Consider the following 23,813-nt stretch of genomic DNA (forward strand, 5'->3'; position numbering starts at 1 on the left):
CTGTCGATCACTGCTCAGAGACTGGCTGGGCATCAGTCAGCAGATGATAAGCAATTGTAGTGTGCATCAATTCTTTTTCTTTTCCTTTTGGGTTTTAGTCCTCTCTCCTTCTCCTTTTCAATACAACTGTTATTATATTTTATATATTTCATATATATTTTATATATATATTTATTTCAATTTTTAAATTGTTCTTATCTCAACCCACAAGTTTCACCTTTTTCCTGATTCTCCTCCCCATCCTGCTGGGGGTAGGGTGGTGGGGGAGTGAGCGAGCAGCTACACAGTACTTATTTGCCATCTGGGGTTAAACCACGGCACTCTGGATACAGGGAAGTAGCAAACCACTCACTGGCTTAAAGCAGCAGTGGTTGCAATACCAGTGGTAGCTTAGTCAGGATGCACATTCCCTGTAAAGTTGTCTTGCCATCCCTCAGGTGTTTGTTCTAAGGGGTTATTATAATCTACATGTGAAGTTTCCTAAATTAGTTTACCTTCCCTGATCTTGGTAAAATGTTGATGGCATGAGCTATTCCATTGTTTGACAAAAATGGCACAAATCTAAAATTTGTTTTGCCAGAGCTTTTACCACTGCGCATTGTCTCCTCACAGCCTGTTTAAATAAATCATAAATCCCAGTGTGCCCAAGCTGTTATCTGTAACCAGGTACTCATTCTGCCTCAGTTTTGTGCTAAATTTATTCTAATGGAATGATCACACCCCTGACTCTGTGTTGCCTCAGGATTTTTTGGGTTTTGGTGACTAGATACATGTTCTATTGATAGATCTTAGATTGAGCTAGATCATAAATCACTTTCCAGTGTGGTAGAGTTTTTCACCCATACACTTCTATCATTTACTTGCCAACATTTTTTCACCCAGTGAATATTTTTTCACTCTAGCCAGTGGATGGAATCCCTAAGGGTAACAGCTTACTAGTTAAAATCAATTTTACAACAGGAATAGGCATACATAATTTGATCTCCTTTTCTTGAATTGAGAGCTTGGTAGTTAGCAGCCCTGTGTAAACAGCTAAGTTTTCAGATAGTGACAGTCAGTCACTCCCTGTATTTTTCCCATAACAAGCCCATCGCCCCTGCCCATCTTCTCTAAGCCTTCTTCCTTTGCAGGGGTTTGTTGGTTGAAGGGGCATCTGCAGCAGTATCATGGAATGTTCTGACTTACCAATAGCACTTACAAAAACACACATACAGTTTTAATGTTTCATTTTGTCCTACTGCATTTATAGATAAGAAAAAAAAAAATTAACTGGCTTAATCTGAAGCAGACATATTTTGTAAAGATGTAGAATCCCTTTTAAAAAAAGTTTGACTGATGTCTCCATAATTAAAAGGCATGTAACTAAGGATTAAGTCATGCAATTAGTAAAAGGGTGTTGAAATATTATCTTAAAGTTGCTGACCTAGCTACTGAAGTCACTGAAAAACCTGAGTTCAGTGAGCAGGTATTAACATGGGGGAAGTGTAAGAATTCTTTTCTTTCCTGGTGATTTTGTTAACTGTGCTGCCAAGGTTTATACATTTCTCTTTGCCTGTAACAATAATGGCCTGCAATCATGAATCAAGAGCTCTTCTTTTTTCTTACTGGTGTTTACGATCATTAGGTAAATAAGCAAAGGTTACAATATAATAAAATATGGTTTAGACGTATTCCTTGTACTGTTCACAAACCTCTGCACCTTCTTTTTTTTTCTCTTGAGAATGTATCAGCTCACTCCTTTATACTGTCCCCACGCCACTCACATGATTCCATGAATTCTGCTACCTATATTTTGTGCATGCCTGTTTTATTCTGTTAAGAAAAACTAAAAGGTAGTCTGTGTTCTTTTGTATCACTGAATTGTTAGGAGTGGAACTATCAGGGGGGTTTCACTGGACAGAAAATCCCCACTTTCATCCAGTGTTCTAGCTTTATCTTGTCTTTCCATCCAATTATCTCTTATTAAGTAATTGTGCTCACTGAGTTCCATATGCTGTGCTAGCTAGTCTGTTGGTGCAAACTCAGGCCAGCAACTTTTAAATTGTTTGCAGAGAGGTTTTTTGGGTTTGAGTTTTTTTTGGTCTATTTTCAGGGTTGTGAAATTTCTGATGTTTAGAGGTCTATGTCTAACAATATTACATGTAGCTTTTTTCCCCTTAGTTATCTTTAAGGTATGCTTTAGAAAATATTCTTGTCCCTCCCCTGGAAAAGATTGGTAATCTATAGATAAGAGTTTTCAAAGTTCAATGTAGATATGTGATGTTTTACAGTGAATTACTTTTCTATGAGGTGGTCATATATAAGTGAAGAGGACTTTATTTGAAAGTATCACTGTAACTACAAGGATTATTAAAAATTCAGTATCAACTGATTCAGTATTACAACAGTCTTCAATTAAATATTTTTCTTTTTTTGAATTATTATTATCTCATCAATGCAGTATTTTTGAGAACATGAAAGAACAGTTTGATGTGAAGTGTGAAAAAAACCTCCTAACCAAACCACAAAAAAAAAAAAAAAAACAACCAAAGAAACCCACCCTAAACACCCTCTGGAACTATGAGATTCTGACCATTTCAGGCACTTTTATAATAATCAACACATTTTAGTTATTTTTAAATCTTTGCTTCTTTTGAAGCCTAATATTTTAGTCTAATTCTTTTAGAATAGATATAAGCACAAATCGTAATTGTTCACAGCTGAAATAGAATTCCTATTGCCATTTTTATCAGACTTGCTCTACAACTCTGTAGCTACAGAGTCGCTCTGTTTAACATGGTCATTTAGATATGTAGAGTATATTCATCCTTGATGCTACTAGTCTTGTGTTTTAATACTCACAGAAAGCTCTTAGGTTTTTGATAAAATGAAAATGTTCTTGAAAAATACCTGCAGAAAACTTAAACATTAAATTAAAATGTCTAATTCTAGGCATTCTAGGATTTTCATACAAAAATAACTTAAAAAAAAAATGTTTGAAAATGCCATTACAATGATGCATGGCAGTTGATTTTCTTTCATCACCCATGGTCTTAAAGGCTCACTAGCCTGACAAGAAAAGAAGTTTGTAGGCAAAACCTCACTTTAGACAAAAAGATGTTCCTGCACAAGCCTTTTCTCCATAGTAGGGTCAGTCTGCTCTCTAGTCGTCACTGAAATACGTTCTCCTCTTTCTGTTTCATACAGTATTCTCACAGAAGTCAAACACTGTGTTTTACATATAATCTTGTATCCGATATACTATTTGTTTTGTTTTGTTCACAGACTCTTGACTTGTTTCCTGCATATTGCTTATGTAATTCTAGAAATTATACAGATTGAATGCAGTTTGTGATACTGTGAAAAGGGACAGTCCTGCTTTCCATCTTGTATTTCCATATCATGTTTTGTGGAAGCATTAGATTTCATGCAGCCACTAGTCAAATAGATGAGGGCTCTAGTGAAACAAAAAACTGTCTAGCTGGGAATGTTGCATCTGTTCAATCTGATTATTTCACTAGTTTTACTAAGAGAAAAAGCTAACTAGTCAAGAATATGTAGATGGATGTGTGAGAGAGGCGGGGATGTCATTTTGGCAGCAGTGGATTTGTGCTGAGTTACACTGGTCATAGAAGTACAGCAACTGCACAAAGAAAATCCTACTTTCATTAATGCCAATGGGAAAATGCCCTTCTACTTCAGTTAAACCAGGGCTGTATGCAGGCAGCAGCTGATTATAAACAGAGTAATGAATGTCTGCAGGCATCTACTAGTCTGGGACAGAAACAAAAATGTAAGAAAAAGTTGTTGTGCTATTTAAAAAATCAAAAAGTTAAAATATTGTATTATGTATTAAAAGTTTACTGTGGTTTTGTTTTGGTTTTAGTTTAAGCTTTAGGAAACAAAAGCATTACCACAAACCAAAAGTTAAATTAACAGTTTACTGTGAAAGTTTAATATTTAGTTATTTTGACTCTACTGAGCCTCATACAAAATCATGGGTGGCAGTATCTTTGTGTTTTGAATAAGGCTTATTCAAAAGAAATTTCTGGAAGTAGGTCAGAAAATGAGAAAAAGACTCAACCTTGATCAAGCTTTGGCAGCAGCTGTGCTACATCTGTATAGTGGTATTGTGGGTGTTGATGGTGCCACACCAGACAGTGATGATGAGTCAGTTGGGAGTCCTCTTACCATCCTTTTCCTTCTCTCATATCCATACTTGACTATAACAGTTCTTCAGAAGCTTCTAAAAAATGGAAAATAAATGTCCTGGAAAGCACAGAAAAGTTGAAAACAGCAAGGAAACAGGAACCGAGACCTGAAAAAACTTCTGTTTAGCTGAAATGAAACACAAATTAATCATAATACCAAGACTATCTATTCTTCAGTATTTTGTTTGCTGCATTGGCCATCTACATTTTAAATACAGGTTTTAATGCTAATTGCTGTAACATATAAACATGATTGATTTTTACAGTTGGATGTTGGACTATAAGAGCATTTTTTTAAACTTTAAACAACAGTCCTACTTATAGCAAGATTTTTAGGTTTTGGTTTTGTTGGGGTTTGGGGTTTTTTTTGTTTGTTTTGTTGTTGTTGTTGTTGTTTTTTTAAGATAAAAAAAAGGAAAAAATAAGGAGGTGTAAGTGACTAGTCCTAGTCTCTACAGACTGTCCAACACCAACATTTTCTCAGCACTGGGGTGAGAAAGCAATTTCTGAGACATTGATTTTCCTCTGGGCTGAATGAGCAATAGCAGATAAATAATGAAAAGGAATGCAACAAGGTTTGCTGGCAGAGTCATACCATCTTGAGGTAGACTATAGAGTACAGTATGATAGTGCTGACATTTCAAGAACAATGTAAAAATATACTTCCTGGACAGCTTCTGGAATGTAGACAGAAAATAAATCCCTCTATAAAAATTCTTTATTTTTCTCATGAAACAAAGAAAATCCAAAGGTCAGGGTTTTTTGTTTGGTTGTGTTTTGTTCGTTTTGGTTTTGGTTTTGGTTTTTTTACCCCTTAGGTATGCAAATTATAAGGCAAGTTTTGCCTAGTATGAAGTTCCAGAGTTCAGGAAAGAAAGCAAGTGAGTGTGATTGTAGTTCTAGACAAATACTTTCCTCTTACTAGACATTTAGAATGTATATTGATTCAATTTAATCTTGTTTTGAAGGAAGAAAGCTTTTGCCTGGTTTCTTTAGAGTCAAAAATATTTGAGAACATTATAATTATTTAATAACTTTTACTTTGCTAGCAATTCCTAGTAAAGTAATAGGTATATCTCTTTATGCTGTACTCAAAAAGTATTACATAAAATGTGTTTTAATAGCTATTTCTTGTAGATGAAGCATACTTCTAAAACATTGACAGCATTATTAAGATTTTCTCATTATTGTAGCAGGAAAATAAACTACTGTTTGAGGTTACTCACATAATTGAGGGAAGCTAAATTATTGTCTGTCTTTTTTTTTTTAGGAGTGAAATTAGATTATGAATCAAAACATGAATTTAAGCTCTGTTCAGAAACTGATGGAAGAGACAGAGGTTATTGGGACTGAACCAAGACAACCTTATAAATTAGCTGGAGGCTGCCAACCAGGTGGCCATCTCTCTAATTCAAATCTGCAACCTCAAAGTTTCTACCCATATTCATCTCATTATCCATATATGCATATGAATGACAGCATTGATTGGGAATTTTTTGAAGCAGTAAAAATTCAGGAACTGGAAGAAGTCAAAGCCAGAGCTGCTCAAATGGAGAAGACCATGCGCTGGTGGTCAGATTGTACCGCTAATTGGAGAGAGAAATGGAACAAAGTTAGAGGAGAAAGAAATAAAGCCCATGAGGAAGCAAGACAATTGAGAATAAAGTTAGACAATGTTGTAAAAGAACTGAGTATGCTTAAAAAAGTAAATCAAGATGGAGTAAGTGAGAAGGAAAACTTAGAAAATGCTACTGCTTGGAAAACTGAATTCAGTTGCACAGAAATACCTTATATTAAAAAAGACCTAAATCAGTTAATGTTTCTGGAACGAGAACCTGTGAAAGAACCAAGCAAAACCAACAAGATTCCTGGGGCAGAAGACAGAAAGAAGGTAAAGTATGGGGAAATTTTTTAGTCCATGAAGAAGAGGGAGGTTATGGATGTGTATGTAGAAATAGGATTTTTCAAGGATTTTGATGAAAATACTATCTGGGTCATTCAATAGCAAAACCACTTTTTTTTGCTCATCTAATATTCCTATTATGGGGGGAAAAAAATCATACCCTTCAACTATGGCTAAACATTTAAGTAATAGAGGCAGACATAATCAATAACTTCAAGTATTGTTCTGACTCCTGTGTTTTAAGGTAACAGATTACCTCTGATATCTGAATTCTGCATAGTTTGTGTGCTTTTTTTTCCTACCTCCAAAAAACAACGCAAGTTCTTGGCTTGTAAAATAAAATTATTTATTTCCTCCTTAACACAATCTCTAAAATGTTGGAAGAGGTGAGGCAAATTCTTCCGCAAAGTCACAAGATTGTTTTATAAAGAGAGCAATCGAGTTGTTACGCAAAATTAAACGATCATGTATGGGCAGAGTTTAATACAGCTCCTAGTTTTATACAGAAGAACCAGTTATATTAATCAAAATGGATCTATTTGGTCATGTTTTACAAGTTTTAATTCTGTGCCTTGACATGCATGATATAGTCTTCTTAGACAGCAGCATGTAAAAACTATACTTATTTGTCTGATAGATAGCAGTCATTGTAGATAAGGGAAATTTTTTTCCTACATAGTAGGAATTTTTTTTTTCTTACATAGTGGGACATAAGAAATTTTTTAATTCAGTTCACTGGAAATTGTCAGGATCTCAGGCCTGAATGTATTATGCTCAGAATTTTCATTCACTCTGAAATGCATATAAATTGCATTTATATTCCTGTGATTTCTGAAAAAAAAACCACCATAAGTGTTAGTATTGAGAATAAATTTGGCTAAAAGATGCATGCCTTTCACATTTTTGAGGAAACAAATGGGCCATAGGAAGGAAGTCACATAATATATATTTTAACTGTTTCTCTTTCTCCTTAGTATAAAATAATGGACTACTTGAAAACTGAAACTTTATAAGTGAGTGGAAAACAGTCTTATCTTTTCATCAGCTTCAAGTATTTTCTGATGTAGATTTGAGGCATTCTTCTAAAAACTCAAGAGTGGCATGAAATAGGACTGCTAATAATCTGCTAAAATGAATTTGGCTTTTAAACACAATTCATCAGAAGTGATAAAACTTAAATAAATTTTTAAGGGAAACTGTTGTTTATAAGAGATGTTAAATCTTCCTAAAAATAATATTTTTTATTTTTTTTAATTTTTACTAGTTTGTACGCAAAACATGTATCTTCAAAATAGACGTTATAGTGCTTTTAGTTTCTGAACGAGATCGGAATTGGTTTGTTATGCAGGTAACTTTGCTTCTTACATGAAACTTGTGTAAGTCCATCATGTACTTCAAGGTGATTTACATTACATGTTTAAGAGTTCTTAATGTAGAGTTTCTCAGTATATTATTTGTATGCATAAATTGCCTTCCTGGTTTTGTTACTTCCAGGATTCTGTCTTCTGTAGTTATAGCCAACTAATGATAACTGGAGTCTATTTCTTTAGTAAAAATGGATTAGAAATATTTTGGATATGAAGCTGGTCATAACAGAACGTGTGAGACATCATGAAACAGCAGTGATCTTTTTTTGCACATTTTATCCATATACATTGCAAGTGTAGAAGATGTTACTTATTCCCTTTTTTCTTCTACTTGAATTAAATGCCTAGAAGAGCCTTGGTAGGCCCTGCAGAAGTTGTTAGACTTTTGCCTTAATTTATGTTTTTCTTGGATGTCATTTTTTTGTTTTCTCAGGAAGTAGAGGTAATCAAAGACCAAAGCAATCACAATAAAAAAATCACTCCAAAGCCTCCCGATTCCTTTCCCAGTGGAGTTCCCAGCATCTGCTTGGAGAAACCTAAAAAAAGTTTGGACAGTACATCTAAGACAACAGAGAATGGTCTAATACATGTTTCAGTCTTGCATTTGCATTTGGCTGAGATGCAGAAAATCTTAAAAAAGGAAAAAGAGTAAGTGCAGTATATATCCTACCTCGGGAAATCACTATTAAAAGTAAAGATTTTTAAGGCACTTTCTAAAATATATATAATGATACTTGCATTTATAGTTCAGATGTTCTCATTTCTATATTTTATTAATTGCTATTTACAAGACTCTGATAAGAATACATAGAGAGAATTCAGCATAATGTATTTATTGTTTTCCTTGGCTTTTCTATCATTTAAAACTTAAGTGCTCCGTACAGAACTGTCAAGAATGTACATTTAATTAAAAATATATACTTCCTAGCAATTTGGTGTCGATGCAGTGGTTTCTAATATTATATTCAGTTATTGGAGTGCTTTGTGCATAGCAACAGATTTTCATATAGTCTACCAGCAGACACTGAAAGACTGCAACTGCAGGATGACTGTGGCTGGTTTTGAATTAAAAGTACATGAATACAGCTGCAAAATGCTGTCAGTCTCACTTATAGTAAAGTATACGTCAAAAGCAACTAACAGAGAGAGAATAACACACTTACTGTATACTTATTGTATCATATCAAATTTACCTCATATGTGCAAATGTGCATTTTGGTGGCCTAAAAGAAGTTATGTGTTGATTACACACTATATGATAGTATGTGATTCTCTGTGTTGGTAGGAATTCTTTGGTGTTTCGTATAGATGGTCAGTATTGAGCAAGGCTGAACTGCACCAAAAAGTCTTTCCAAGGAAACACGTATGTGTATGATGGATATAGTAGGAGACTTCAGGCACTACGTGGCTGTAACTTCAAAGTCAGCTGAAGTTAATTAGAAAATGAGAAGAAAATTCCCTCTCTATTGCAGACACATTCAAAAGTTTCAGTTCAGCAAGTCTGTAATGGTAAGCTATGATGAATAATCTCTTTCATGTCAGTTTTTTTTTTGCAATCGTCCTGTAGGTAGTACAAGTCTGAGAAAAAAAAAAGTTTTTAAATCCTTTACACTCTTAACTAGGATTTACTGTCTTTTGTTATATGAGTTAGATGGCTGTAGAAAACATACAATATTTTTTTATTTGAATCATGCTTCAGCAGATGAATAGAAGAATGTTCTGTTTTATTAAAAAGGATTTATTTTTTGTGAAAGCAAAAATCCAAGAACGCCTACATTTTTGAGCTTAATATGATACTTGTATATGTGAGTTAAGAGGCTGATGCCTCACATACCCATTTTCCTCTGGCTGAAGTATTTAGAGTCCAAGGTACTTCATTTTTCAACAGCAATCACAGTATAGATACACGCATATGACAGCCAAACTTTCCTTTGAAAAAGGGGATAATTTTTCAACTCTTATTTTTTTAATCACTTTGACAAAATTTTAATAAACCCTGGTTCTGCCTCCTGGTTTTGGTTCACATTCCTTCCTAGCCAATTTGTAACTGTACTTCAGAGAAAGGTTTTGCAATTTACGCCTAGATATATACTGACTGTGGTATACATGGCACACGGAAACTGGGGCATGTCTACACCGTGCACCATATGGCAGTGCCAACTTCAGGCAGCAAATGGTGGCAGAGCAGTGATGGCCACAGAACGGTGGGCACTGGTATAACAGCTCCCTCTCCATGTCACTTAGAGCAACATTTCCCATGTGTGAAGATGTTCTGTAAGGAGAATACATGCGACCTAGAAGTCTGAAGCAATTATTTTTATCAAATTTTATCAAATAAATAGCTAGGAATAATGTTACTGGGATAAATATTAACATATTCACCAGCCTATTGAGACAGCCTACAAATCTTTGTTGGACAGACTGTTATCTGCCAGCTGAGAAAGGGTTGTCTCCACTGCTTAGTGGAATCAGCTGATTTTAATGAGCTTCCATCTTCAGATTCCCAGTTTTTCCTCTTAGGTTTTATACTTTTCATGTCAGTATTTTCACTTCTGAATCCTGGAGCTGCTAATAATGACTGTCTCAGCAATCTCACCCCTGTTTGCATTTTTGTTTTCTTATCTTGCATGGCTCTGGCTTAAGCACTATCTAGCAGCTTCTTTCTCACAACGGAGCACTTTTCTCAGTAACTTGAGCCAAGCACACACAGCTGTGCTGCGTCAAAAGCAAGCTTGGATCACAGACAGCTTGAACCCCAAGGCCAAAGTTTACCTTGGCAGTCAGTATGATCTTACTCATACAGCACAGGACTTCTCAGCAGTTTTCTGGTTTGCAAGTACTCCTGAACCACAGGTGCATTCTTTCCAGAGTCAAGTTAGCTCACGCATATCCAGTGTTTGGACTCGCCCCTAGTTACCTGACTAATCTCTCCATAAGTTGTTTTGCTGCTTCACCCTGAGAAGACCTATGCTTCTTGCATCCTGTTTAAAGCTATCTTCAGTAATGCCAATAAACCCTTAAAGCCACAGATTGGGTTTTGCAAAATATAAAAAGAAAGGAACTCGAAAAAAAACCCCACAAAAAACCATCTCAAAGTTTATGTTGTGACTTTCAGAGAACTTCAGGGTTTCGTTTACAGTGTGAAATCACACACAAAATCCTCTCCCAGGCACTATGGCTCATGTCAAATACACATTTGAGGTCTTGTTGACATGAATGGGAAGTAAGACCTTATGAGCTGTTCAGCACTTTAAAGAATCATTTGCTTAAAACAGCTATCTTTAGTCATCTTTTGGATCAGTGTTCTCATCTAAATGTCCTCTAATTTCAAGATCTTAATTTGTTATATTCTGAACTTAAACGTGTTTCTTTGGTCTAAAACCAAAAGCCCACCAGCTACACTGGTGGTTGAAAATTTTGAAGAGGAATTGCTTACAGCTGGATCAGTAGACTTAAGCAATGGACACAGGAGGCTCTGTCTGAGCATCAAGATTTTTTTTTTTTTCCTGCAAGGGTGACTGAACACAGGCACAGGTTGCCCAGAGACATTGCTGAGTCTGCAGTCTTGGAGGCTTCAAAAGCCACCTGGACACAGTCCTGACCAATCAGCTCTAGGTGACCTTGCTTGTGTAGTGGGGTGTGGACCAGATGACCTCCAGAGGTCCCTTCCAGTGTCAACCACTCTGTGTAATTCTCTGATGTGATTAGATAATGAGTTAAAATAGGTGGTTACTAGATCCATTAAAAATGTTCTGATCTTGATCTTTTGTTTTAGTAGTAGTAAGATGCTTCTCCAACCTCTTCTGTATTCTTTCTTCTACTCTTTGTTTTCCTTATTTTAATAACAAACTTTATGTGGACAGGATCATAGTAGCACCGGAGGGATCTGACCTCACTCAAGAGCTACTGTAGCACAAAATAAAAGTAGTATCTCCTAAGCAAGCACAACATAGTGGACACTCTTCTTTTACTTTTCAGATTAGATGATTTCTAAGGACTTTCAATGCATTCAGTACTGTCAATAGGCTATTATTCAAAGTATTAAAGAGTCATCTTTCATGCTTTTACCTCCTACTGTATTAAATGTCCCTCTTAATTCTCTTAGTTCCCCATGAAGTCATGGTATGATTCCAGTAAGAATATCCCCTTACCTCAGAAGAAAAAAAAACATTCAGCTGAAATGCATGTGTTAGGTACTTTTATATATGACAGAAGTCATCATGCTCCACTTTGCTTTCTGAGTGACGGTGTTTATTTTATTACTATAATGTTTTATGGGAGCTGTAGGTGTTTACTAAGATAAGCTGTGCTATGTGCTGTATCTATGCAGAAAAAGGAGATCCCTGGTTCAAGAGCATTAGGTTTAGTTGTAAAAAAAGAGAGAACAATAACATCACTCAAGTGGAATGCTACATTAATGTAGCTAACATTGCTTCCAGGACCGGAGCCAGACCAGTCAGTGTTAACTCTTGGTATCTCTGTGCAATCCTGCAGTATGCTGCATAGAAATGCCCCAGACAAATCTCATTAATAGACTTTGCTTTAATTCCTTAAAGTTAACAATGCTGTTGTGGAAGATAAATTTTAAACCAAATATTCTCAGAATGTAGTTATAGTCAGCTGATAATACTATCTTAAGTAAAAAAGTTGGCAAATTCCATTGACTTCAGAATAGAAAATAACTACTGCAACATACCACAGTTCCTTTAATTGCCAGTATTAGAATTCTCAACTATTTCAATATTTTTCTCTTTCCTGGTATAGCAGCCCTGCATCTCTCCATTTTCAAAAAAATTATATAATGTAAAGTTTTCATCTCCCAACATAATAGTACTTATGTGGTTTTACTGTTTCTTCAGATTTTAGATTTCTTCAGCGTCCTGACTTTATAGGCTTTATTCCTATATTGATACTTATAGATAATGAAATATTCCAGAATTTTAAACTGTGATTTGATTTCATAGAAATGCTAGAAATGAAAGCTTTTATTTGTAATTAAGAATTTTTTTCTTGCAATTTTAATTATGTTCCAAACTCTATTTTGTTGCAAAGTTGCAAAATGATGCATATGTATTGCACAAATGTAAAATGAAATTATGAAGGAAGGTCATAAAAATGAAATTATAAGAAGTTCATGCTTGTCTTTGGAACTTGTCCTGTGAACACAGGAATGAGTTTTTAATTGGTCTCAAAGACAAGAACATCTGTAGTGCCTCTGCTGCTTCATATTTCTTTCATTATTTCCTGAAAGACTGAAAGGTAGAGGAGGTGTAAAAGTAAATATCAAAGTTAATTGTTCCAGTAATACAGGACCTTTTTCCAAGGAACTGTTCTTCTTTCTTTGTGAAGTGTGCATCCTAAATAATTTTTCTGAATTTAGTAGTGGACTTTATGCTCAAATAACATTCCAGAGGAAGTGCTGAATGAGGGTGTAGTACCTCTGAGCTAAATAATAATTTTCCTAAAATTCTAGCGTTTTCTTTTAAGAAGTATTTTTAAAACATTAAATATACATATTTTAATATTTTTTAAGATCTAAAGTAGATCATCTTTTGTTTCAGTACTGTCTACATATAGTATATATTCCTCTGTGTATGTGTGTTTCAAATAATCTTCTGTCTGTAACCAAACAAAAATGATACAGTACCTTTTCTGAGGATCTTCACTAACTTGCTGTGTGTTAGGTGACCTGAATCACTAACAAGTCCATTTCCAAATTTTCTTCAGTTTATCACTAAATTTTATTTCATTTAAAATATTAATTCTATACTACTGGATTTCTATTTTATTTTAATTCTACTATTGGATTTCTTATTCTTAGCTATTAATTATGTTAAATCTCTTGGAATAATTATATGATAATAATATAGGTTTTTAATAAAAAAAAAGATATACAGTTGACAAAGACAGCAAAATACAACTCAAGCTATGAACAGGAAATTCAAAGTAATTTGTCTGTTGTCAACCACAAAGAGATGTAATGCTGACTTTTAAAATACTTTTTCAGAATGTACGTATTTATGGAAAAAGAAATGGAAAAGCTAGAGAGTGAATTATTTCTTTGGAAATGGAAATACGAAGAACTGAGACAAACGAAGCTGGAAAGCCTGAGACAGGTATGTTGGCAGCACATCGTTATCACATGCAGTAAGAAACAAAACTGAGACTTCTGATTTCCGGTGTTGTAACTAAGTAAAATCGTGTCTAGGGTTTATGAATGTGATAAATCAACCATTTATCAGCTATTTATCCCTATAGCCTGTTGGGGAGGGACCTGCCAAGGGTATGTGAGGAAGCCCAGCCCCAGCGCAAATACCATGTGCTGTCATGGAAGCACCAGTGCTGGGGAGCTGCGAGGGTGGCACCGGGGTAGCTCCGTAGCCTTGCAGGAAGGCTCAGTGCCCAGGTCCCAGGCTGTGCCTGTGGGGAAAGGTGGTTTGTCCAGCAGTTTGCGTGTGGGAGGGGGCTGGAAACATGCCAATGGCAGCACAAGACACATCAGCAATGGTGGTGGCACACCCTGGGGCAGGTAGCCAGCATCAGCAGGGGCTTCTGCTGCTGGCACAGTAGAGACCTTGTCTCTGAGTTGCTGATGGAGGATGCAGGTCCCCAGGCCGTGGGCTGCAGGCAGTGCCTGACACCTTCCTGTGAGGCTGGGGCGGGGGAAAGAAGTGTCCATGCCTAAAAGAGGGGTACACTAGCTGAGGAAATGTGATGCCCCTTTGGAGCTGCAGGAGGACATGAGCAGGCTGGGCAGGCTCAGGGGAAGGCAAAGGGGAGATTAATACCATCATCACAGTCCCCAGAGGCAAGAGAGCCTGAACCACACAGGAGGGGCAGCCAGACACTGTGATCAGTTGTGAGGTAAATAGAGTCCCACAGTAGGCTGGAAACATGATCTCTGGAGAATGCTCTTTTTCCACAAGCAGTTCTGTGGTTGTGGAATAGGTTCAGAAGCCTGGTAGCAGAGTAGGAGAGGAAAGTATGATTGGAGAGGCATCAGAGCTGGCTTCAACCTGAACCTTGCAATAACATCAGGGGGAAGCAGCCAGTGGCAGTACCAGGAGACACTCTTCTGCAGGGAGAGAAATCCCTGTGTCTCCCACTTACCTTTTTGAGGATTGTGTGGGTTGCTGTGGACTTGGGTCCAGAACACTGAAGAGAGATTGCCAAGGTTTGTCCTGTCCTTAGACTACCTCTGTTCTCTGCTGCTCATCCACATGGACACCAGATGGGGGCTTTTTGGGAATGACCACACAGCTCTGGGGATGAGGTCATGGAGTTGTTGCTTCCTTGATCCAACAAGCTGGCTAACTTAATGAGTAAAGCTTTGAACTAGGAATGGTAGGGTTGGGAGTTATGGACCACGGTAAAGTGAAGAAGTGGCATTCATTTCCACATATTCAGAATAAGTGGAAAGCTCAAAGTGCAGGATGATTGGAGCAAGAAAGACTTCAGGAATGATAAAACAAGGTGAAGGGACACCTGCCTCAAGTGCTGGTACAGAAATGCACAGAGCCTGGGAAACAAGCAGGAAGAGTTAGAGCTATATGTGGTTACATAACTACAATAGTGTTGGAGCAGTTAAGATAGTGTGCCAAATTCATGCAAATGTAGTACTCTGAAGGACTGCAGGAAAGACTGGCAGGGAAGGGCTGAGGGGATGGAAGTTGCTCTCAAATGCATAGCTCGATCTGCTGTTGACTAATATAAAGGAGGCTATGATGAATAATTTCTTTATCTGTAGCAACTTTGAAATTGTGGTGTTCATATTCCTGAAAGAAGTGAGAAAGGCAAGCAGCACACCCCCTGAACCTCAGGAAAGCAGGACATTGGCTTAGTCAGGGAATTGTTGGGTAGGATCCCATGGGGAGGCAGCTCTGACTGGTAAACAAAGAGTTCACCAAAGGTAGCAGATCTTGAAGTACAGGATCTTCCAAGTGCAACAAAGTTTGTCCTCGTACTCGGGAGAACCAGTAGATGTGTCAGGAGACTGATTTAGCTTAGCAAGGAAATGTTGGTAGAGTTCTGATGCAAGAAAGCAGTGTGCTTCTATAAAGGAGACCAGCCTTCAAAGGAGTTACTTAAAAACATTGCCTGGTTATGTAGGAATGGTGTTAGGAAAGAAGGGTTCATTTCAATCCAGGTTCATGAGTAGAAGAGTAAGAAAAAATTGTGTTGCAGCTTGCAGGATTTAGCTTTCAGAACAATGGGTTAAGGACCTCTTAGATCCAACAAAACTCAAAATGTCTAGGTAACTAAATATGGATGGGGATTTTAAAATTTCCTATAAATTTAACATCTCAGATTTGGAATAATTGTGAAAATTAATTAGCTTTCTTTTAATGTTTTTGAAAAGATTGCAAGCAGTCTATTAAATTCCAAGTTCTAGTTACAAGGTGGTGCATACATAAATGGAATTTCTTTCATAGATGAACATCCACAGCAACAGATTACCATCTACCTGTGATATTTGAGTTCCTTCAGATTTTAGGTTTTTTTAATTTTCTGCTTGCTCATTAAGTAGGATTTTAGCTTATCATACTTCTGTACAACAGAGGAAGTCTAGATTTAGTTAAATGTTTTTCTTAAGAGATGTAGTCTTTATGTTTTATGGCAGGAATAGAACAAGAAGTACTAAAAACTTGCTAAGAATTGGTAGGAGATTGATAGATACCAATTTTTATATCTGTACATGCATATACACATATATGTGTTGCTGTTTTTTTCGTGGGAACACGTGGAATTGCTTTAATTGCTAACAGGAGGTAATATTTTGAGCATTCTGGTTTGTCTTCTGAGATTTGTAAGACTTCTATAACTAGGTTATAAATGGCAGGAAAACACTGGTCTTGAATCTGACTAATGTGAATGAAATTACTTTATTTGTGGGGTTTTTTGTAAGTGAAAATTATTCCTTTATGGAAAAAATCCACAAATCTTGTGTGTTGATGTTGTGTGTGAATGTCTTTTACTATATGTTACTGTTGAGAAGTGGATGCTGGAGCACCATAAAAGGTTCTTGATGCTGAAAAAATTGAAAATTAAATAAAAGAAAGCACAGACATGTACTAGGCTAAGTATGGCATCTGATTTGTATACATGCTTGCATCATTATTAAATTACAAAGGAATTTCTAGATCAATAATGGATCATTCATTACCTCTTGATTATTTTCATGTCCCTGACTAATAGTTTTTGGTTTCAGTCATGCATAAATTAATCTGCTATTTCCTTTGGTAGATCACCTGACAGTCCCTCTGAGAATGTGAAAAAAATGCTTGGTTTGCCAGTGACAATGCCACTGCAAATTAAACTGTTTTTAAGCATAGTTATCTCTGCTAGCATTGTGGAATTTTGAGAGATTTTGTGTAATGTTAGAAGCTTCACAGCTGCCAAGACTTGCATATTAATGCTCCCAGTCACTCATTACTTTCTGTTAAAAGGCACTTACCTTGGAACAAACTAAATATGGAAAGCCCTGGTGATCTTGATAATAATCTTTCTTAAAAAATTATGCATTCTGCATCAATTTGGAAACAGAGTAAGTTTTTAATGTATGAGTTAATTAATAAAAAAGTAGTAAAGTGACAATTTATGTTTGTAGTAACAACAAGCAGTATATATAGCTTTGTGTGACACGAGTATTGAACTTGTCCTGTTTGGGGTCATAAATTAGACCATTTTAACAGGCAAAACAGGAAATTGTATTTAGTGTTGAAACATCATTTCTTTTCCTGTTATAAAAATTCTGCTCTCCCATTAAACAGTAAAATAAAAAGTTAACACTAGGAAGCTTATGGTTCAAATCTTAATTGAAGTTTGACAGCACTCTTTCTTTATTTGAAAGCAGTCAAATGTCATCTGTTTTTACTACACACAATTTTGTCTGTTTCTCTAAGGACACTCAGAAATCCTCATTCATTGAGCTTTCTCTAGCCTTTCCTTAATTTCAAGTATTTTTAATTATAACAGTTTTAAACCAAGTCCTAATTGGCTGTTCTTCTTTAAAGATTACCTCCTCACTACAGATTAGGGTTTAAAATTTAGTTTACTTGACTGACTAAATAGACAAAATTGTCTTGGCTTTCTTTAGGGAGCTAGTGAATTAAGACTTCATGACCACCAAATATTTTTCCAGGGAGAAAGCAAGAACTGAAGTGGGATATCCCAAAAATCCCTTCCTTACACTTTGTGTTTATTGCAGGAAAAGTATATTGTGCTATATGGAGCCTGGTTTACAATTTTTTGTCAATATGTAACCTAACAATGCCATCAGTATTAAAGATCATTAGATATATTTGAAGCTTTTGAAAAGACCTATTTATGAGTTTGTTACACAATATTCAGCCCATAAGATCAAATCTTAAACTAAGACTTATGTGTCTACCTTTCTTAGCTGTCAAAAACATTTTGTATGTACTGTCTGTACTGTTAATAAGCTTCAGTTCTACTTCCAGAAGAGCTTGCAGCCCTTAGTGGGATACTAAAGCAATTAATATTTCATATGCCTTGATTTTTAAATATATTACAAATAACCTTTTAACAACAGTAATACACTTTATTATTCTTAAAAAGGGGAAAGCAGTTGCTCAGTATAAAATTATACTTGCATTATTGTTTTTTGTGAGAACCCACAGAAGGACAAAAATCAAGTCCATAAAACCACTGAATAAATAAAGGGTGTTGACATTAGATGTATTTGTTTTTAAAACAGTCTTTGTAGGAAAATCTAGGAATCTAAGTTCTCTGAAGAACAGAAAAAATTTGACATCAATGACATTGCTAGTTGAAAGTCCCTGAAAATGGGCTATCCAATTATGTCAGATACAGCTTAGTTTACAGATGAATTAACCGACCTTGTAGTTTACAGGCACAAAAAGTGTATCCAAGTCTGATTATTTAGGTCTTTGAGAACAGAGTAAATCCTTGATGTATTGCTGTGATGTTTGTAAACAAGGAGTTACAGTTAGAAAGACTATTAAAGTTTTAGGATTTAGAATGCTCATTTAGTCTTATGCACAATAAAACATGCATGTTTAAACACTTTGCAAGTCTTCCTCAACATTTTATAGCTGTTTCTATCATTTCTGAAGGACATGTTTTTATGGTGGTTTAAAAGTTAAATAAGATGGAATATTTATAAAGCAATTTTACATTATACTGAAAACAGTGACAAAATGCATATACTGCTGCATTCCACTAGTGTGCACTGTAGTCTTACAAATGCCACTACGGGCAGTGACTTCTGTGCTGTTTAAAAAAAAATTCTGCTAGTTGAGGTACAGAATGTGCCCTTACTCAACATTATCTAATGTGTTAGTAATTGATGAGGGAAATTTATATCCCGGTTTATGGGATATGAGGCAAATATTACACTAATTGGCACTTAAAGCCCATTGGAACATCAGTATCAAAGGAAATATCCTGAAAGAAAAGGAACACAGGCTAAATTAGCATTTTGTATCTTAGGCAGAGACATTTCTGTTCTTCCTCTTTTTTGCACAGAGTTGAAGGTAAGTCACAAGTGCTGTTGATTTTGTAGAGTAAAAAAATATCTTCAAACATCTTTTAAAATGTATGTTTTCTGTTCTCTCTCTCAATATATAGATGTTTTGCACTGTATGTTATAGCAATCTGTATTGTTACTTAGGTGCATTAATTTAAGGGAATGGTAATGGTTCCCTACCTGTTGTTTTCCAGGTGGAGGAAACTCCACTGAGGCAAGTGAAGCTTCTGGATAAATCAGGTCTTCTGCTCTCATTGTAGTTGTTTAAATGCTGTTCAAAATGGAACATAATTTTTGAAGACTCAGATTGTTAACAGCTAGTTCTTGTTAATGATTTTGCATTATTTCCACCTTTTCCAGAAATTTTTATCCTGAAATTACGTTATAGTGTGAAGGTGCTGCAAAGCTGCTTAGCTATAATGGCTATTTTCATTCACTTAGTATATACATGAAATTGAAACAGTAATGCTCTGATAATCTTACAGGAAATTTAGATACATGTAGTATCTAAATCTCCTCTGTCCCATACTCTGCCTGACTCCAGAAATGCCTTCTGATTTTCCCCTGAACCTTGCAGAAAATGTAATAATCAGATATAAAGCAGCAGCCTTAATGGCTGTGCTGGGTACTGTGAATTTTTCTGTTTAATTCTCACCTAAAATGCACAGAAATATTGCATACTATGCATAGCTATCATAGGAATAAAATGTTGTCTCCAAAATTAAATTTGTGATGATTTTATATACTACAGAATAGCCAGTAGTCTCTTTTAGTGTGCTAAAGGAGTCTTTATAAAGTTTAATAACAGAATCCAGAAGGCTGAGTTTCAAAATATCTTTAGGCAATTTTCTGAAAACAATATCTGAATTATTTGAGAACTCAATTGAATTTATAGAGTGGAAACTCAGTGCAGTTTTTTTCCTGTGGCAAAATGTCATTTTTTAGATTAGGTCTAGAATTTGGACTGTTCCTTACTGGGCTTAATCCTTCATTTGTTTGGGAGGCTGGTGAGATTTTCAGGCTGATTGAAATGGGATGATGATGCTACCACACATCTGACCCGTGGTTTGTTAAAAGTACTTTAAAAATTACTTTAGATAAACATGTTTATTTTTCTTGCCTAAATTACAATAGCTTATACGTAGTTTGAGAGCAAGGAAAAAATTCTGGAGTGTTCCTTAAGCAAGTACTCTTGCAGAGCATGAACTGTTCTTTCCACTGGTTTCATAAATCAGGTGCCGGTTCATATTTAGTGTTATCTCTAGAAATTGTGTACTTAATGTGAACATTTTTACTGTCCAGCATAAAGTATAATTTGTGATGGTGTGTAACATCAAGTACCATTTGACTGTGTATTTTCCTACAAATGTAATTTGGAAAGTGCTGGGAAAATCTAGGTTCACTGACTTTTTTTTTGCCATACTGGCTTCTAACAAGATATTTAAATTGTATTGAGTTGTACTTGTCAGTACTTCCTGGGTCTTCATTACATGTTTGGCAATGAAAATACAAACCAAGACTAGAATTTTTGTTTTGTTTTGTTTTGTTTTTTAAGAACATTCTTTTACAAATGAAAGATGAAAACTCATACTTATCCCTGTGAGGAAATATGTTTAGAAAAAACATGTGCGTGCATACTGAAACATAGCTGTGCATGCTGATTTTCCATGAAAGGAATACCATGCCAAGTCTGCATCATTAGTAGAGGTTATTTTTGCCTGTTGCTCTGCCACTGGAAGAAAGTATAATGTGGTGAGGTTTTGAAGACAAGAGAGGAATATGCACACATGCACACTTACACATATATGTGTCTAAATATGTGTTTATGTGTATATATACATTAAGTAACGTTGTCCTAGAGGTTAGCATTGCATTTTTAACAAAAACAGTTTTTCATAGCTTAGACTGAGAAGTGCAAAATGGTTACAGAGTTACATCATGATAACGTATTAGTGTGGTCATCTCAGCATACTGTATCGGGATTTTTTTGCAGTGTGTAGTTTAAAATATGACCCCCAAAAAAGCTTTATTAAATATGTTTAAATATCCTGAATTTGACTTTCAGGATTATATTTTAGTATTCACTTAGTTTCTTGTTTAAGTAAATATTTCTGCTAGTAGACTTACTTGTTATTCATTCACATAAAATCAATTTAGGCTAAATTAAGCAGTTTTTCTTTTAAAAAACTCACTGATGAATTAAATGTAACAACTGGTAGAATGGACAAAATTTAATCAAATTTCTGACTTATTAAAGACACTGAATTAGAGATATAAGTATTTTGTACTTCACTATGTAGTTGGTTTTTTTCTGTCCTTATCCAGATAAGGATAGCTTTGTGTTACTTAAAAAATAAAAATCTAATTTGGGGGGAGGTTTGATTGGAAATATAGCCTTAGATCATTCTCTCTTTTAGTTTTTAAATCTAAAATGCCTCTTTAGGCATGAAGAATATTTGGTCTGCCTACTAAAGAAAAAATGGGTTTTATTTCTTGGGGAAAAAAAAAACCCCAAAACAAACAACATATCCCTCTCTCAGATTTTTTTTATTTTTTTTTCCTTTTTCCCCATGGAAACTAACCTTGTCATCTTGCAAGCCCTTACCATAATGTTAACAAGAAATGAGTAAGTGGCCCTTTATTTATCCGGGATAAATAAATACTAACCTTTGTACTTATGAACAGTTTCCATTGTAGATTCAGGTTAGCCTATACAAGACAGCTGTATTGCTTCTGGAACAAAGAAGTAGTACTTTCATGGGAGGTAGGAAAGGAAGATAACTAGCCCTGCATTATTTTTCTTTTTCCTGTTTAATGTATAATAGGAATTTTCCTTTTTGTCTTCATGCTTAAAGAGAACTGTCTGGCACCAAAGTGCCCCTGCACTGAAGCATTACATTTTCAGATTACTTTCAAAGGATCCAATCTTAGGAAAAATTAATGAGTGTTTTGTTTGGATATAGTCACAAAACTTTCCTTGTTTACATCAGTGGAGTACTGCTTATTTCTCTGAGCAACAGCATGAGTGATATTCTGAAGTCAATGACAAATCTGCTGATGTCAGTGAACTTTGGATCAGTTCCTAATTTAAATTATGTGGTAACAGGTGATTAAAAACTGTGCCAGAAGATTCTTCAGGAACCTTTGTAACTTCAAAATACCAAGATAATGTGCTATTTAGGTACAGTTCATATAAAACAGAAAAGGTGTCATATAAATCTTACTGAAAACAGTAGAACTATTTCTACAGGCACTTGCCACCAGACCATTGTGCTATAGAAATTACCTCACATAATTACTTATTTAGATTAAGTGACTAAAGCTGTGTGGAGACAATGTTGTATACCATATTTATCTGAAGTCTAAGCAACACAACACTAAAATTTCTTTGAAATAAACTCCTGTATTTCTTGAATTCTGTTGAACTTTCAGTTAAGAAGGGAAAACAAGCTTAAATACTGGTTTAATCTGTCCCTTTTAACATAGTCTGTTGTTCAAGGAGAAAGCTTAATGCACAGAACATAGCAATGTTTGGAATCTGGTGTATAGTGCAAATTACCTGCAACTTTTATGCAATCTTTATTTTCCTGAAAATTTAATATTATGTCCAATCAGACTTGCAAATTTTTATTAAGTATGTTGGTATGGATTGTTTTGTCTACCGGAAACTTAAGATTACAAATTCTGGTATAGTTTCACACTATTTAGTATTCTAGTAATCTAAGATGTATTTATTTCTAGACACCTACAATTACAGCATGCATCCCGTTCCCACCACCACCCACTACTAATCTGAAAAGTCAACAATCTTCGTCTGTAAGATAAGTGTCCTTGCACAGTTCCAAACTTAAATGTAGAGTGCTTTAACTGTCACTCTCCATTTTGACGTATTGTTGGTATGACTTGTTTGCAGTTACATCAAAAAATGTACTGTAAGCTGAGATAATTTTACTTAGTATTTTATTTTCCTGTCTAACAATTAGGATTCTTGTTACATCTTTAATATTATTAATTTAATAATTTCTAGTAAATTGGATTGAACAGTGTTCAGATCTGCAGCACATTGTACTGGTACAGTCTAGAAAGTTCCTGAGACTGAGGACAATTTTAGCTTGCTTTGAGTGCTTCCAATCATGCTAACCATTATTGATTTTCTGGGTTTTTTACAATTCCTTATTTATCTATACATTTGTCTTAATTCAGCAATATGAAATCAGGATGGAAGTTCAGCTTAGAAATCAGTTGGAAACAGAGAGGTCTTGACTTCCTATATGGCAAATAAAACTTCAAAAATTAAAAACCAAACAAGCAAAAAAAAAAACAACCCAACACAAAAAGGAAAGATTAACCATTGCACTGTTTACTTTTTTTTCCATGCCTACATTCATCTTCTTATGACAAATCCTTGTATTTTTTTTGAGTAAGGGTTATCATCTTCCTTTTACAGGGCTTATTAGAATGGCTTATGGCTCATTCTCATCACTGAATTCTTTACTGATAATGACTACTAGTGTTCCTAAACACACAGCAGTAGATAACTGCTTAAAGCAAAGTGAGGCAGGCTGATACAGTCTGGACTACAATTAAATTTGTATGCTGCTTATCTAAAAATCCCAAGTTTTTAAATTATCTTTGGTAAATTATATATTATCATTATTCTGAGAGTTAAGACTAAAAGTCATCCTTTTCCACAGAACAGAGTTCAATATAGTCTGTACATGTATTTCCACTCATAGGCATACAAACTGACAAATCTGTTCTTTTTGATATTGGAAAAGATTTGCATTACTCAGTCTCAGCTCTGTAGGGAGTAGTCTGTGTTCCTTATTTTGGGAAGAAGTTTG

At 35.2% G+C, this 23,813-nt stretch overlaps 1 protein-coding gene across 1 annotated transcript in view; it reads left to right on the forward strand.

Moving 5' to 3' along the window:
• The first annotated feature begins 5,472 nt into the window (after positions 1-5,472).
• CCDC102B (coiled-coil domain containing 102B) overlaps positions 5,473-23,813 on the forward strand; it is a 36,103-nt gene continuing 17,762 nt past the window's right edge. Inside the window, exons 1-3 of the mRNA XM_056332521.1 lie at positions 5,473-6,081; positions 7,894-8,108; positions 13,468-13,576. Of these exons, the coding sequence (XP_056188496.1) occupies positions 5,476-6,081; positions 7,894-8,108; positions 13,468-13,576 (930 nt within the window). The 5' untranslated portion in view covers positions 5,473-5,475. The remainder of the gene's footprint in view (positions 6,082-7,893; positions 8,109-13,467; positions 13,577-23,813) is intronic.

The sequence above is a fragment of the Falco biarmicus genome, chromosome 3 (genome assembly GCF_023638135.1).
Source record: "Falco biarmicus isolate bFalBia1 chromosome 3, bFalBia1.pri, whole genome shotgun sequence".
NCBI lineage: Eukaryota > Metazoa > Chordata > Aves > Falconiformes > Falconidae > Falco > Falco biarmicus.